At 45.8% G+C, this 15,957-nt stretch overlaps 1 protein-coding gene across 1 annotated transcript in view; it reads left to right on the top strand.

The window, feature by feature from the left end:
• The window catches only part of jag1b (jagged canonical Notch ligand 1b), a 37,147-nt gene extending 22,139 nt beyond the window's left edge, over positions 1 to 15,008 (top strand). Inside the window, exons 12-26 of the mRNA XM_084076489.1 lie at positions 486 to 659; positions 1,191 to 1,341; positions 2,341 to 2,505; positions 2,641 to 2,754; positions 2,928 to 3,041; positions 3,253 to 3,366; positions 3,783 to 3,899; positions 4,849 to 4,876; positions 5,726 to 5,811; positions 6,772 to 6,885; positions 7,753 to 7,862; positions 9,139 to 9,378; positions 10,745 to 10,876; positions 11,188 to 11,329; positions 12,702 to 15,008. Of these exons, the coding sequence (XP_083932615.1) occupies positions 486 to 659; positions 1,191 to 1,341; positions 2,341 to 2,505; positions 2,641 to 2,754; positions 2,928 to 3,041; positions 3,253 to 3,366; positions 3,783 to 3,899; positions 4,849 to 4,876; positions 5,726 to 5,811; positions 6,772 to 6,885; positions 7,753 to 7,862; positions 9,139 to 9,378; positions 10,745 to 10,876; positions 11,188 to 11,329; positions 12,702 to 13,186 (2,286 nt within the window). The 3' untranslated portion in view covers positions 13,187 to 15,008. The remainder of the gene's footprint in view (positions 1 to 485; positions 660 to 1,190; positions 1,342 to 2,340; positions 2,506 to 2,640; positions 2,755 to 2,927; positions 3,042 to 3,252; positions 3,367 to 3,782; positions 3,900 to 4,848; positions 4,877 to 5,725; positions 5,812 to 6,771; positions 6,886 to 7,752; positions 7,863 to 9,138; positions 9,379 to 10,744; positions 10,877 to 11,187; positions 11,330 to 12,701) is intronic.
• Positions 15,009 to 15,957: the final 949 nt, after the last annotated feature.

Raw genomic sequence — 15,957 nt, 5'->3', positions numbered from 1 at the left:
AACCATTTCCGTGCTGTCTGGTCTCACCGCTTTGTCTGCTTGCTTCCTTGTTTGTTTATATACTTGTCTTTTGTTCCTTGTTTTCAAGTCCGTCTTGCTGTAAACCGTTCTCTTCCAAACCCAACAGTGGAATTGTTGTGGAATTCCTCTCTGAAATCAAATCTGACGGGAGTGGGTTCAGAGGGGTTTGTGAGGGAGGGACATAGAGGCTCCTTGACCGCCATCAGATTGAATTACCATAAACATTATTGTGTTGAGTCGGAGCCAGGAAAATGTGTTGAAATAATTGTGGAGCTGTGATAATGCACCCCCCCCCCCCCCCCCCCACAGCCTCTCCCTCTCTACTCTTCGTTCTCTTCCCAGTTTGACAGTTATTGTTCAAGACTCCACCCTTTCAAAGTGATTACTGAATTCTTGGCAACGTGAGGGTAACCCTCTTTGTTTTTCTCTCTCTCTCTCTCTCTCTCTCTCTCTCTCTCTCTCAGGACTTGGTCAACGGCTATCGCTGCATGTGTCCGCCCGGCTACGCCGGGGAGCACTGCGAGAGAGACATCGACGAGTGCGCCAGCGCTCCGTGCCTGAATGGCGGGCGCTGTCAGGACGACGTGAGCGGATTCCAGTGTCTGTGTCTGGCCGGCTTCTCAGGAAACCTCTGCCAGGTGAGAGAGACCCCTGAGCGAAATGGCTCCAGCGTCTGTCGCCACGGTCATCACTCATGCAAACCGTTAACCGCACACAGAAAAAAAAAAACGCACACATCACCCTTCTATCATTTAGCATCTTAATCTTGTCCGCTCTCCTCTGCCAGCATTGTTGGATCTTTGGGGCTCATTGTGAACGTTTTTTCCTGCCCCACCCTCTTAAATGGCTCTTGTTCCACAATCCTCCTTTTTAAAGGCAGCGCTTTGTTGAAGCTGCTCCTGGCTACAGAGGGATGCATTCCTCAGCACTGAACCCCAGACTCAGAGGACGGCTCCTATGTCTCTGCCTTATTTTTCCTTTCCTAGGGAGTGCTCTCTGTGTGTGTGTGTGTGTGTGTGTGTGTGTGTGTGTGTGTGTGTGTGTGTTTCCTGGCATCGTCTGCAGGGAGGATGCTGTGGGTTGTGCTCTGTTTAGTGTTGCAGAAAACTATGTCAGCTATCGGGTTCATCGCTCTTCTTTTCAATACCTTTTTTTCTTCTCTGCCTCAGCTGGATATCGATTACTGCCTGCCCAACCCATGTCAGAACGGAGCGCCCTGCTTCAACCTGGCCACGGACTACTACTGCGCCTGCTCGGAGGATTACGAGGGCAAGAACTGTTCTCACCTCAAAGACCACTGTCGCACCACCACGTGCAAAGGTAAGGCTCGGTTTATGCTTCACAACGCGTCACGCTGTGAGGCCTTGTGGGCTTGTAGATCGGCTATTTCCGGTGCACAACACCATAACGTCTCCCCACCTCCCCAACCGTGGTGTGCGGCACCATAACGTCTCCCCCCGTCTCCCAACAGCTACAAACTCCTGCTCTTCTCGTACCGTACGAAACTTTCCAAGCGCTTTGCGTAAGGCGATACGCGTTGCGTGCCGCGACGCAGCGCTGAGCAGTGCTCGAACTTCAGCCATTCGCCCCGAACGCTTTGCCCACACATTTCCCATGGGAGCAATACCTAAAGTTTCAGTTTCAAAGGCAAAGCTCCATAGGCCAAGGTGGGCTGCTTTCTGAGTCGAGCTTCCTTGATGGATTGCCCCCCCCCTCCTCTTCCACCAGCAGAGTGTTTTCCAAAAAGTTTCCCCTCCTCCGAGTCTCCTGAAAATCTGGCAAAAGCCTGATAGCGCTGTGTGTGTTCTTGGTAATGACTTGGTGGGCTACCTCGACTTTTTTTTTCTTTTCTCTTTTTTCTTTTTTTTTGTCAATGAGTGTGCACATTTTTGTGTGTGTGTGTGTGTGTGTGTGTGTGTGGACCAACCACGGAGCCCGATACCATAGACCGTGTGATTCCCTTTTCTTGGCAGGAATTTAGTGTTTACAGGGGAGCTAATTTACCCCCTTGTCTAACCAGATCAGACGCGGGGGAAAAGAGAGGGATTTCAGCATAGAGTGAAAAAGATCAGTCCGAATTGCTCATGAAAGCCCAGTTTATTGCTGTTGCCTCTTCTGATTCACTTTTTCCATCACGTTCTTCTTGACAAAGACTTGTTTTTCAACCAGCAGCTAGAATTCTGATACAAAACAACATTGTACGATTCACAGTGATTGTTTGTCCTCCTGAGTGCGTTGTTGTGTTCACGTCAGTCGGCCCCTATATACTGTCACCTCAACTCAAGTGGGTGTCTCTCTCTCTCTTCCTCTGGTTCACAGTGATTGACAGCTGTACGGTCGCCGTTGCATCCAACAGCACGCCGGGAGGAGAGCGCTACATTTCATCCAACGTGTGCGGTCCCCACGGTCGCTGCCGGAGCCAGGCTGGGGGCCAGTTCAGCTGTGAATGCCAGGAGGGCTTCAGAGGCACCTACTGCCATGAGAGTAAGGGCGAACGAACGCAAAGATTGCCTTTCCGATGCTGAAAGCAAACGGCAGCACATTCACAATGAAAGAATATAAAATAAAAGCTGTAACTACAATAATGTGTTTCTGTTTTTTTTTCTCTCCCGTCTTTAGACATCAATGACTGTGAGAGCAATCCGTGTCGCAACGGAGGTACCTGCATCGACAAGGTCAGCGTGTACCAGTGCATCTGCGGAGACGGCTGGGAAGGCGACCATTGCGAGATCAGTGAGTCGGATTCCTGGCATCGTATAATCTATTCACATGCTTAACTGTGCCAACTCTCTCACTCAAACATAGCTGGTTCGTTTCAAGTGCACCCTACTGCTTGGCGGACGATTTTGCGTGTTAAACGCCGAAGCATAAATCATGCTCGTCTCCTTTTGATGTTCCTCTCCCAGACATTGACGACTGCAGCACCAACCCGTGTCACAATGGGGGGACGTGTCGAGACCTGGTGACTGACTTCTTCTGCGAGTGCAAGAACGGCTGGAAGGGAAAGACCTGCCACTCCCGTAAGAGCCTCCCTTTTTTCTTTTCTACTTTAACGCACCCGCCCAACTCATGTTGTCTGTCCGTGCAGGCTCGTGGTATGTGCTCATGGCTGTATGCAATTATTACTGATCTGCTGCATGTGTCTCCATATGCAAAGTCTTGTGTGTGTGACTGTGTGTACAGCTGAAGCAATCCTAATATTTCAATGGTGCCCCCATTCTCCCCCCACAGGCGAGAGTCAGTGTGACGAGGCTACGTGTAACAATGGAGGCACTTGCCACGACGAAGGAGACTCGTTCCATTGCAAATGTTCTCCAGGCTGGGAGGGGACCACATGCAACATAGGTAAGTCACAAAGAAAACTTCCACTGGGTATTTGGTGAAAACACACAAAAAACATGCCTACGTTAATACATAGTTTTAAGGGAGAGCTCTTTTTTTTCTTATCTGCCAGATCTGTGAGGTCTGTCATCGCGCCCTTCCTTCCCATCTCCCTCCACCGTTTTTTTGTTTTTTTTTCCTCGGTGTTGACAGCTCTCGGCTCAAGAACCCCCTATTGCCACTGATAATCTATTTCAAGGCATGCGGAATGCTGACTTCCCCTAACGGAGAAATAAGAACCCGGCCGCCATCGACCTAACCGACGTCGGTTTTCTCGTCATGTAACGCTAGCATTTAAGACGCTTGATTTTGCCGATAACCTGTAATCATTGTAATATAAAAGTAACCCCCCCCTCCTTTTCCCCCATTTCCCGTTTCAGCCAAGAACTCGAGCTGCCTGCCCAACCCCTGTGAGAACGGTGGCACCTGTGTGGTGAGCGGCGACACCTTCACCTGCGTCTGCAAGGAGGGTTGGGAGGGCCCCACCTGCACCCAGAGTGAGTACCAACTATACCAACACACACGCGCCTCCAGGCTAGGAACACCCGTTGAGGTCAGGGTGGGAAGTAACAGTTAAGCGATAATAAAAAGAAAAAAAGAAGAAACGTTCCCTGCCTAAGAACAGTCCCAGATCTCTTGTCAGTGCCATGTATACCTTTCATCTCTCCGACCCCCCCCCCCTCCCTCCACACTGTGATCCTTACCTCTGCCCTTCTTTCATCCTCAAACCCCCCCCCCCTCAATCCCCCTGCTCGCTCGCTCGTTCTCTCTCTCTCTGTCTCCACCTCACTCTGGCTGCAGGCTGTTGCCGGCCATGAGAGAGAGAGAGAGAGAGAGAGAGGGAAGGAGGGAGGGAAAGAGAAAGGGGTTTAAACTGAGGAAAGTGGAGACAGATGTTGCCCCCCCCCCTCCACACCACCAGTCTCTCTCTCTCTCTCCTTGTGCATTCCTGTCCAAACAGTGACATGTCGGCTTGTTCTGCAGCCCTCTTCCATTTCCCTGGCTTCGCCGGGATCCCTGCCCTTATATGCGTGTACTCCAAAACATAAATTCCCCCTCTTCTACGTTTTATGACAGAGGGAGAGAAGTGTCGGGGTGGGAACTGAGGAGAGGGGAGGGGAGGGGACGGGGGGGTTATGGGGGGACAGGGGGGGGGTTCGCTGGTGTGGAGGAGGAGAGGGGGAAAAGCTGGAACTCATTTGGAGGGTGAGAGACGCCGGCGTTGTTTGCTCTGCGTAGTTAATAAGGCAGAGTAATCAGTCGCTGTGGAGCCCCGACCGGCCCAACACGCCTCTGCACACGCAAGCTCAGACGTGCTCTCTCTCTCTCTGTGTTGTCATCTAGTCCTAAACACTCCAATGCATGTGAAAAATAACACACTCTCTTGTTCTTTCTCTCCCTCCCTCCCTCCCTCCCTCTCTCTCTCTCTCTTTCATTCTCTTTCAGATACCAACGACTGCAGTCCCCACCCTTGGTAAGTGGAAGGCAAACATTTCCTGTAGAGTTAGATTAGCGTAAACAGGGTGCAGGTTTCTCACCTGCAGGCTCTCTCTCTCTCTCTCTGTCTTTATCTCTTTCTCTCTTGCCGTCTCCACTGGGAAACAGGCACACACCCTTCTCTGTCATTCCTGGGGTGCAATCAGCTAACCCTCTATTGTGAGCTCCCAGGCACCGCTTCAGTTAACCACACTGCTCTGGAGGAGCTCACTCCCAAACCCATACATACTTGTGTCCATTAAAGAGAACAAGCCTGATTGCCTAAAACCAGAAATGGTTATTATATGTTGATTGGAGGAAAGAAATCCACCCCTGAAAATGGTTTTGAATGTGAAAGTGTTAATCGCATAAATTAGAGCAGATAGATACAGTACGTATATATATCAGCATGTACGCGAGGTCTTTAGGGCAGGGGTCTTCAACGTTTTCAGGCCAAGGACCCCCTAGCTGAGAGAGATGAAGCAGGGACCCCCTTTATATTATATACAATTGTGTTGCAGATTAAACACTTTTTTTTAACTTGGTTTCCCCTCTACACCTATACCTCTTTGCCAAAAATAGCAGCTCTACGAGCTCAGCGAGGCGATTTGAGCTATTTTTGGCTTAAGTTCTCCTCAGAAATGGGACGCTAGTGGTTAATATAAAAAATATCATATCACACAAAAATGTGGCGGCCCTCCTGTAGTAGCTCTGAGGACACCCTAGGGGTCGCGGACCCCCTGTTGAAGACCCCTGCTCTAAGGTATCCTGAGATGTTCCAGTGATAAACTTAAAGGCGCTAACCTCTCTGTTCCACCTCTCGCCCCGCTTGCTTCCTCTCATGCAGCTACAACAGTGGAACGTGTGTCGATGGAGATAACTGGTACCGATGCGAGTGTGCCCCCGGATTCGCCGGTCCAGACTGTCGCATCAGTGAGTATAAACCACTGTATAAGCCCTATTCAAAGATTTTGAAAATATTGCATCGAAGGGGGCATGAGCTCAGTTCTGGGCTCTCCCTAGGCTGGCAGAGGGAGAGTAGCGCCCAGGATTACATAGGCACTGGGTGAAAAAAATTGGTTACAAAAATAATTTCAAAAATAGCAGATCTGCAAGCTCACGGCGCCGTGACACGCTGTGAACTGGTAGATCTGCTATATTAGTTTTAGTAGTTTTTTCCCCTGAACATTTTTGCCTATAATGACATGGCGCTCAAAACTGGGACGCCAGGTCGAAAGTGGTTAACTCCGCCCCCCCCCCCCCCCCTCTCTCCCTGATCCCTGGTTTAGACTGGGGGCCTGATCTGAATGGGACGGTCGCGGCCCCTCCAAATGGAAGGTCTAGCCGGCCAATTATCTGTGCTTTAGGCAGAGGGCCAGGGCCCCGGCCATGTAGATGTCACTCTGTCGGGGCCCCGGCACTCTGCTCTCCGCTAGCCCCGTCCCCGGGGGGGGAAACAGGCTTACCAGGCCAACAGCTAATCAGCCATGCTCTCTGACACTGATTACACAGATTGTTTTCCCTCTTAAAGTCTTTCAGATGGCCACATTCTTTCCCATTCGGAACCCTTTGTTCCGCTAAGTCCAGCCTTTAGCTCCTGCATACCTGCTAATGACGCCGCTTTTAATATCGAGCCGCACAGGGCAAATGGTCCAAGGCTTGATTTAAAGCTTGTTTGCTTGTCTTTTATTAACTGCCGTGGTGCACATAGTAGTGGTGCATATGGTTCAAATGACACATGTGACTTTAGTCAATTGGGTCCTTGAGGAATTTAGATGTGCATGCAGATTTCTGACCAACAATTTTGTCCGCCGTGTTGTAGCTAAACATGGGAGCTGTTTGTTTGTTTGGAGAGCCGTTCCTTACTGGTAGCTTTCCCTCTCTCTCTGACAGATATTAACGAGTGCCAGTCTTCTCCCTGTGCCTTCGGCTCCACTTGCGTGGATGAGATCAATGGCTACCGCTGCCTCTGTCCTCCAGACAGGACTGGACCTCGCTGTCAAGAAGGTAACGCGTCGTCTTCTCAAAGAGCAAATCACTCACATATGGCGCTTTTCCAACTGCAAAGTGAGTCGCGGCTTACTTTTTACTCCATTGGTTCTCGAAGTGGGGTCTGGGGACCCACCAGAGGTCCTTGGAGGGGTTCCAGGGGGTCCCCAGAAAAATCTGTGTGATATAGCATCACGATAATTTTAACCACTTTAACCTTTTATACTTTGGCTATTTAAAAATAGCAGATCTACAAGCTCATAGCGCGGCACCGAGTGCCGCGCTATGAGCTTGTAGACCTGCTATTTTTGAAAAATCGTGAACATTTGTGCAAACCTTTTGAATATATATTTTTAAAGCGAACATTTGTAACTCAAATCTTTGCTTCTGGAGATCCCTGGAACAAAATATTTTTATATCATTTGGGGGGTCCTTGACATGAAAAAGTTTGAGAGCCACTGCTTTACTCATCATAGCGACGTAACAGCCCTCTGCATAGCAGAGTGCATTTCCTGTCTGGAAATGATCTCTATTTCATCTGTGCAGTCCAACAAAAACAGTTCCATGTAATATTTTTAGGTGAGAAATAGACCATGCAATTGCTCAATGTTGATTCATTTCACATTTACAAATGGCTAGTTTAAGTATTTTGGGAGCGTACATTCCGTATCGGGGGGTCCATCGTGATGCAATAACAAGCGTTTTCATGTCAACTTTCGACAGATGTGATATAAAAAAAAAGTCCCATGATAAATTTGTGCTGAAATGGAAAACCAACAAAAAGGCGAGTTGAAGCCGGTACCATGCTGTGGAAAAGCGCCAACGGACACAAACACATGATCTTCATTCAGTTATACTTGAATGCATTTGCTTTGTTTTATACAGTAACAAGACGACCTTGCTCCGTTAATGGACACGTCACCCCTGATGGAGCCAAATGGGAGGATGACTGCAACACCTGCCACTGTTCCAACGGGAAGGTCATCTGCACAAGGGTAAAGGTCACCATACACTATTATGTCTCCATAGAGAGGATGCAATCAAAATGAAATGCGTTTAAACGGAGTCTCTCTGTGCTGGTCTGTCATCTAGGGGTGCCGTTAATTGAACCAATTTAAAACAAAATTGATAATCAATCGATTAATAATCGATCCCTATTGTGAGTGTCCTTATAGGCATAAAGTTTTTTTTTTTTTTTTAAGAGTCGAATGTTAAATTACGAAAATAGCTGATCTACAGATGAGCGTAAAACTATTATAAAATAATGCTTGGTGGTAACCGATTCATTGATATATATATATATATACAAACATTTTTGTAAAAAACACACTTATTGATTACCGGTATTCGATTAATCGATAGAATAATCGCTAAGAAAATAATAAATAGTTGCAGCCCTGCTGTCATTTAGTGCCGTGTGAATATGGCGGCAAGAGATTTATGAAAGTTCTGGTATTGTTGTTTTTATTTTATTTATGGGCTTTACAGAGAAACACAATAGGCCACCACAGGCCACAATGGATTGTGTCATGGGGTGGAGTACACAGGTGTAGAATTCATAGAATTCAATACAGCAATGATGTCAGTGGGTTCAATACAGCGATGACGTAGTGTATTTCCAACAGATACACAAACAATGGTGTTAAAAATAAGAATCAAATGCTGGTTCCTGGATCTCCTATAAATACTTTTGCTTGTTATGATTTAAGAGGACGTGGCATATTGCTGTTCTTTTCAGGCTCATCTAATCACTGGCTGAACAATCGCACCTTTGCTAATAAGAGTATTTTAAACTGTGTGTGTGTGTGCATGAAGGACAGTAGTTGCACTATTTGGAAAACAAAATGAAAATCTATCCAAAACATGTGGTTTGAGTGTAATTTGCTGTGAATTCAAGATGCACATGCAATTATAGTGAAAAATAAGAAATTACGATGTTGTCATTTTCCTGAAGAATCTTTCAGCCGTGACTAACATTAGTATTAAGTGATGGTAGAGTGAAAGCCATTCCAGGAAACGCATCAGAGTCCCCAGGATCCTTGAGTGTGGGAAAATTTGATGGTAGAGGTTCCATCATTTAGAGTTTTCCCTGTTTACCATGCTTTTTTTCATTTTTGTATTTCCATGGTGCATGAATAGTGGGGTTTGACATAATTGCACGTTAGCTATGTACCGGATGAAACACAATACGCGTGCATGCTCCTGACACTTTCTCACCATGGCTTGTTGTTTATTTATTTATATATATTTCATATTTTTTTCGCTATCTAGATGCGCTGTGGCCCAAAGTCGTGCCAGCTGGGTGCCAAAGGTCGTGGCGGGTGTCCCTCGGGCCAGAGCTGCATCCCGATCAGAGAAGGCCACTGCTTCGTGAGGCCCTGCCTGGGCCTCGGCGAGTGCTGGCGCTCCAACCCTCCGCCCCCCTCCGCCAAATGCCACCCCAGCTCCAGTTACCAAGACAACAGCTGTGCCAACATCACCTTTACTTTCAACAAGGAGACCATGCCTCGAGTGAGTTACTGCCCTCCAACAGAGAGAGAGAGAGAGAGAGAGAGAGTGAGAGGAGGAGATTGAATTAAAGGTTTTTGGGTCATTTTTCATGCCTCTCCTCCACCCTGCTTTTCCATCCAGCCTTAACTCAGTCAAAGCTGTAAACTGTGAAAGATCAGGTTTTCAGGGCTGCTCAGACTCTCCTCTCGGGAAATAAGTTTCCATTCTGCGTGTCTCGTGAAAGGTTCAGTCGTGTATAACGTATGAATGTGTTCCAGGATGAAAGGGCGGGGGGGTGGAGGGATTTCTCTTCTGTTCCAGAGTGTCGCTTGTCTGCGTACAGGCTTTGGTAGAACCCCCAGAAACAAAAAAAAACATCTAGCCGTTTTAAGTAATGCCCTAATCCACCCATTAACCACTTAAACGGCCCATTTGACTATTTTTGAAAACGTTGATAATAAAACCAAATCAAATTCAATGTAAGATGTTTTTTTTGACAATGTGCCCCAGTATAGGGACGCCAGAGTTTATGTGGTGAACATGACTATGCTGTAAGAGTAATTACAAGGTCACATGGGGTCTGGGCTATAACAGGATCACTGGGCACAACTGTCACCACATAGGATCATCGCTCTCTCCGGCTGGCTAACGAGCGTGACAGCAGATAGTGACAGAAAGCGAGTGAGCCCCGCGGCGCTTATTCTAAACGAGGCGGACCCTCCAACCAGCGAGGGTGTTAAACGGATTGCCTGGATACAACATATAGCCCTTCCTACTTTTTTTAGGACTCCCCCCTGCATCCCTTTGCCCATCCCCCACCTAGGCCTGTCACAATTATTACATAATCGTCTAGTCGCAATTATTTGAGAAATAGCAGATCTACAAGCTCACAACGCGTCGCAGTGCGACGCGTTGTGAGCTTGTAGATCGGCTATTTCCACTATTATCCCATTTAGACCTGAGGCCGATTCTAAAAACACCTTCTAAATCCTGACCTATGTTTCCTGAAAAACTTCAAATATGTATTCAAAGATTACAAAAAATGTATGTTGCTATATACTGCACATAGCAACAGGAACCCCAAAAGGGGTTCCCGCCTTGAAAGGTATTCTGTAGTTACAAATAGGGGTTCCCGCCAAAAATGGGTTAATGGGGTATAAAGTTATTAAATAGTTCAGTCATTTATTTGTATATTTAGGTTATGTCATATTTGCCATGTGCAGCTTCAAAGCCTAAAAGCCAAACAGAAATGCAAATTTCAACGGCAAAAACAATTAAATCGTTAATCGCAATTATTGGAGTGACTATTAATCATCATGTAGAATGTCATAATCGTGACATTGTGCATTAACGATGAGTTAATTTCTCTCACCGCTGTGTGTTCCAGGGTCTGACCGTGGAGGACGTGTGCAAGGAGCTGAGGCACTTGTACGTGGTGAAGAACCTCTCCTTGGAGCATTCCGTCTCCATAGCCTGTGACCCCTCGTTCTCAGCCAGCAACGAGATCCACGTCTGCATTGTAAGTCATTTCTCAGGGCTGTCCGCCCGCGGCATTTTTGTTTGTCTGGCTCTTACTATTAAAAACTTGTTGGAATTAACATGCCGCTGAAAGATCTCTTCTTATTTAATGGCCTAAGGCTTATTTTTTAAGGAGGGTACAGATTAAGCATGATCTTGTGGGACATGTGGTGGCTTTGGCTATGCTACGCTAATAGCGGTTGACAACAAGCGAAAAAATGCATGCTAAAAAACAAGCAAAAATAATCGGCGGGTGAAAAACATACACGCACGCTAACGCGTTCCAACCTCTTTTTTTTTCTCCTCTCAAAGTCGACAGAGGACCATAGACTGGACAGGAGCCCCATTAAAGAGATCACTGACAGGCTCATCGACATGGTGAGCAAACGCAACGGGAACAACACCATCATCCAAGCCATCGCAGAAGTGCGCGTGCCAAGCCCCAGCAAAACTGGTATGAACCGCCCTCCTCCTCCTTCCAACTGTTGTGTTGATCACTGCTCAGAGAACGTCTTGTTAGGTTTTTCCGAGACTTGCACACACTTGCATGTGTAAAAGAAAGAAGGGTGGGAGGATTTTTTGGAAGAGATCGGGTAAGATGGCGGATGTTAGGATACTGTAGCCCTGAATAGAAACCGCCACACCAGAGTTCGAAAACGTAACACACATACATGAAAAATAACACCTAGTTCTCGCACACTGCCGTGTTGGGCCTTACCCTGCCATCACACGAGAGCGGTAACACTCAGCAGCTACGCTCTACTACGAGTCCAGCCAGGATTTTCTGTGGAAACACTGGAGGCTCTTTGGCCTTCGACGGGCTCGTAGCTGTAGTTTGACTGGCTCTCGTTCCGTGTTCAGAGGCTCACAGGTCAGGTTTTTATATAGTAGAGCATGTTCGCTCAGAAGTGGTTAAAGCCAGTGGTGGAAAAAGTACTCATATTTTTTTACTTTTAAGTAAAAGTATCAATACTGCAATGTAGAAGCACTCTGTTACAAGTAAAAGTCCGGAATTCAAAAAACAAAACAAAAAAGAGATACTGCAGTGATGTCCGTACTACAATAAAGATGGCGGTGCATGTAGTGTCCAATCCGGTCCAATCTGCTTCAAATAACTTAATTGATATTGTCAACCAGTCAGTGTCCCACCTGACGCCAGGGTCAACATTTCTCAATGGAAGAGTACGCTGACCACCTAAAATCACGGTGTGTTGCGATGCATCGTGAGCTTGTATATCTGATCTGTTCGCCCCCAGAATAGGAACGATGGGGTTCACGTGGTTTTAAAATAAGTCCCAGATTGTAGCTTTAAGTAACAGCATTGTTTTTAGGGAAAACATTGAATACAACTCATTCTTTGTTTTCAGTTTAACCTTTCTGTATACTGTATGCAGGGTTCCCACAACTCATCAGGGAATATGAATGATTTATTGTCTCGGCCATGGATTATCATGGAATTCCTGATTGTCAATATTTTTCTTGCTGAATTTGGAAGACACAAAAGAGAGCTCTATACTGTTTGTGTGGTTTAGCTGTTTTTCACTCATAATGATTAATGGGTTTAAACACCATAAGAGCTGATGCTACTGTCATGGTTCTCATGTTATTCCATTTGGATTGGGAATCCTGTGTTAAGCTTAATTATACTCCATCGCGTGAAGGTGGCGCTTGCCAAAAAGAACAGATCTACAAGCGAACAACGCAATGTTGCTAGCGTGTGCGTCTGTTCTTTTCGGCAAGCGTCATATGGTGTATAAATGGGCCTTTTAGCGTGCTAGCATCAATGTGACACTGACACCAACTGTCCCTTGTTGTGTTTCCCACAGACTACCTGGTACCCCTCCTCAGCTCGGTCTTCATCGTCATATGGCTCCTGGTGCTGGTGTCCGTCTTCCTGTGGTGCGTGCGCCGCCGGCGGAAACAGGGCGCGCACGGCAGCGCGTCGGCCGCGGGCTCGGAGGACAACACCACCAACAACGTGCGCGAGCAGCTGAACCAGATCAAGAACCCTATAGAGAAACACGTGGGCCTCACGGTGGCCATCAAAGACTACGAGGACAAGAACTCCATCATTGCCAAAATAAGGACAAATCACCCCGAGGGGGATGAGGACGACAAGGAGAGGCACCTACAGAAGGGCCGCTTCGCCAACAAACAGCCAGCATACACACTGGTGGAGCGCGAGGAGAGGACTCCCATGTCCAACCCCAACTCCACACCCAGCAGCAAACACCCTAATTGGACTAATAAACAGGACAACAGAGACTTGGAGACAGCAAACAGCATAAACAGGATGGACTACATTGTATAGCAGACAGCTGCGTTGCCGTGCAACCAAGCCCTATTTTGCCCTTCGTGCACCCCCGTGGCGGGTCGACCGGGGGAAAGTTTTTTTTGGGGATAACGTAGTTCCTAAACTGTCGTGTCATTCTTTTGACTCCGCAGCTGGTATTATTTACATCCCTGCGTTAATTTAAGTTTTGACAAGCTGGCTTACACTGGCAGGTGACAGTTGCTTTGGTTGGCTGGAAATAATAGGCACCGATATACATTTCACCGCAAGACCTTTTGATGCAACAAGTGTCCTCGAAAGCATTTCACTTCCCGCCGATTTTGGCGGACACATCGAAGGGGCTCCCTGGTCCAGTCTTTGTTTTTCTTTTCAGCGTTATTTAAAATATTCTTTAGTATTACTTCTTGTCGTACAAGTAAAAGTACACATGACATTCAACACTAAAGCTAATTATTTTTTTTAGTATGTGTTTGAGTTCGCCCTAGGTGATGAACAAATAGTTTGGAGAAGTGCCTTTTCAGCATTAGACCTAAGCAACTGTCAAAAAATGAGTAAAAAAAAAAAAAGATCAACTTTATTATTTATTTTTATTTCTTTGTTTGGGGTGGGCGGGATCAATGTCAGCAGTTGCTGCCAATATGAAGAATTTATGTGTCGATTTTAGAACATGTAGATATGTACATTTTTTTTTATTAATCATTGTGTATATTTGATTTATTAACTTAATAATCAAGAGCCTTAAGATATCATTCCTTTTTATTTATATGTTCTGTCTAGAGTTTGAAGGTTTTGATAGCTTGTGGAAGCTTACCGTTTCTTTCAATGACTTTTTTTTTTTTTACTTTTTACTTCTACAAATGCCAAAATTTCAAAGAAGACAAAGGATGGGCACTTTGGCCTGAAAGAAATAGTAATTTTGTTTTTTTATTTTCACAAATCTGAATTTTGTTTTTATTTTGCCAGGACCGTGATGTAAAGCAAGTGGGGTAGGAAATAAACAAAGAAAAGAGAAGGGCTGCTTTGAGGAATGCACAATGATGGCAGACATATTGCTTGCCACAAAAAAAGATAAACACTTAAGGGAACAAAGTCCTTTAGCAGTTTCTAAAAAAAAATTAACCATTGACATGAAAAGGCTGTTAGAATCCGCCAACTCGCAAGATGAATCACGCATCAACATGACACGCCAGAATTCCCATCTGCTTTAAGCCTAAAGCTGGATTTATGCGTGGTTACACACCGAAATTGGCCGATCTACAAGCACGCGATGTGACACGTCGTGAGCTTGTAGATCAGCTATTTTCGGTGTGCGACAAGTATAAATCAGGCATGATTCACACTCCATAGTATGATGTTGCTTGCCCGACGAGAACCGATCTACAAATAAAGCTTGTTGATCAGTTCTTGCTGGGCACGTGACGGCATCGTGCGATTGGAGTATGTAATTATAGATTTAGTCAGCATAATATCATAAGCTAGACCGTGAGTACTTGAACAGTAGGAAAGGCAATGGGAACACTGTAGAATCTGATCAAACACACTGCCTTGCTCTGCAGGAGTCTGCTCTGTTCTCTCTCTCTCTCACTCTCTCTCTCTCTCTCTCTGCACATTCGTTTCTTTTTAAATGAGGCTCTTAAAGACAAACATGTTTTATCTCATTTGTTAACCCTTTGAGATCATGGCAACATTTCGTGTCCTTTTTCTTTTTGACTCTTGTGTTATGAATTGAGAATTATTTGTGTTGATCTGGCAATATATTTTTTTGAAAGTCATATTTATTAAATATTTTGTATGAAAAGAGAATTAAAGTTGTCTTTGTTCTGGAGACCGAGTGAAAAGAGTCTGTCTCCCGATGCTTCAAGCCAAACATGTCACGGCGTATGAAGGGCTTCTCAGAGAAATAGCGTGGGAAAGGCTTTTGGAGAGACATCATACGCTAGAGCAAGGTCTCTGTCCAAATGTGTTTACAACTAATTACGTTGTAGCAAGCAAGCCTCATATTAATCAGCTCAGTCCTGAAGACAGACATTGTGACAGAAATATCCTGGCTCCTCATGATCCACAAGACAATACTGCTTTTGTTACCGCGGCTTGAGCTAGCCGACTTTTAAACAAAACCCTTTCAGACTACCAGACCTGGGAAACGTACATTGTGTTGGCCGCGTTGGACCTGTGCCGCACAACCCCAGAGTCTTCTACAGTATCTGTTTAAAGGGATTAAAGGAAAGGGAACAGATTATCGACACCTCTTTAACACATTAGGAGTTAAAACACTGGGGTCAGTTTCACTAATCCTCCATCTTGTCTCTCCCTTGATAAAGGCAGAATTGGATCAAGAGCCCTCTGCTAGCTAACTGGGATGGCCAGGGGCCTATTTCACGAAATCAGAATTACCGGTAGGGGTTAAACCTGCATTTAACACCTATCCTGGCTTAATTTAGCCAGGATTAGCGATGAATCGGTTTCATGAAATCTGAATTATCTTGCCAGATTAGTTTAGCCAGAGCACCCTGGATAAATGTATCCATGACTCGATTTCACGAAAGAAAATGTACGCAATCCTACCTTAGTTACCATGGAAATTTAGCTGTGAAGTTAGCCTGGTAGGGACCAGGCTAACAGCCAAGTTTACTTAATCCAGTCCCTTGTTCTTCAAGTTTTTCCACAGTTAATTCAACACATGTATTTGTATATGGACTCATTTGAATGACCCTGCATTCAAATAAAATGAAATAAATACAATAAGATATAATCAATTTAAATATATTACTGAAATAGAGTTTTTGACC

Source organism: Gymnoscopelus microlampas (assembly GCF_963454915.1).
Source record: "Gymnoscopelus microlampas genome assembly, chromosome: 13".
Lineage (NCBI taxonomy): Eukaryota > Metazoa > Chordata > Actinopteri > Myctophiformes > Myctophidae > Gymnoscopelus > Gymnoscopelus microlampas.
The sequence above is the reverse complement of the archived record's forward strand: the minus strand, read 5'-3'. Positions and strand labels throughout refer to the sequence as shown.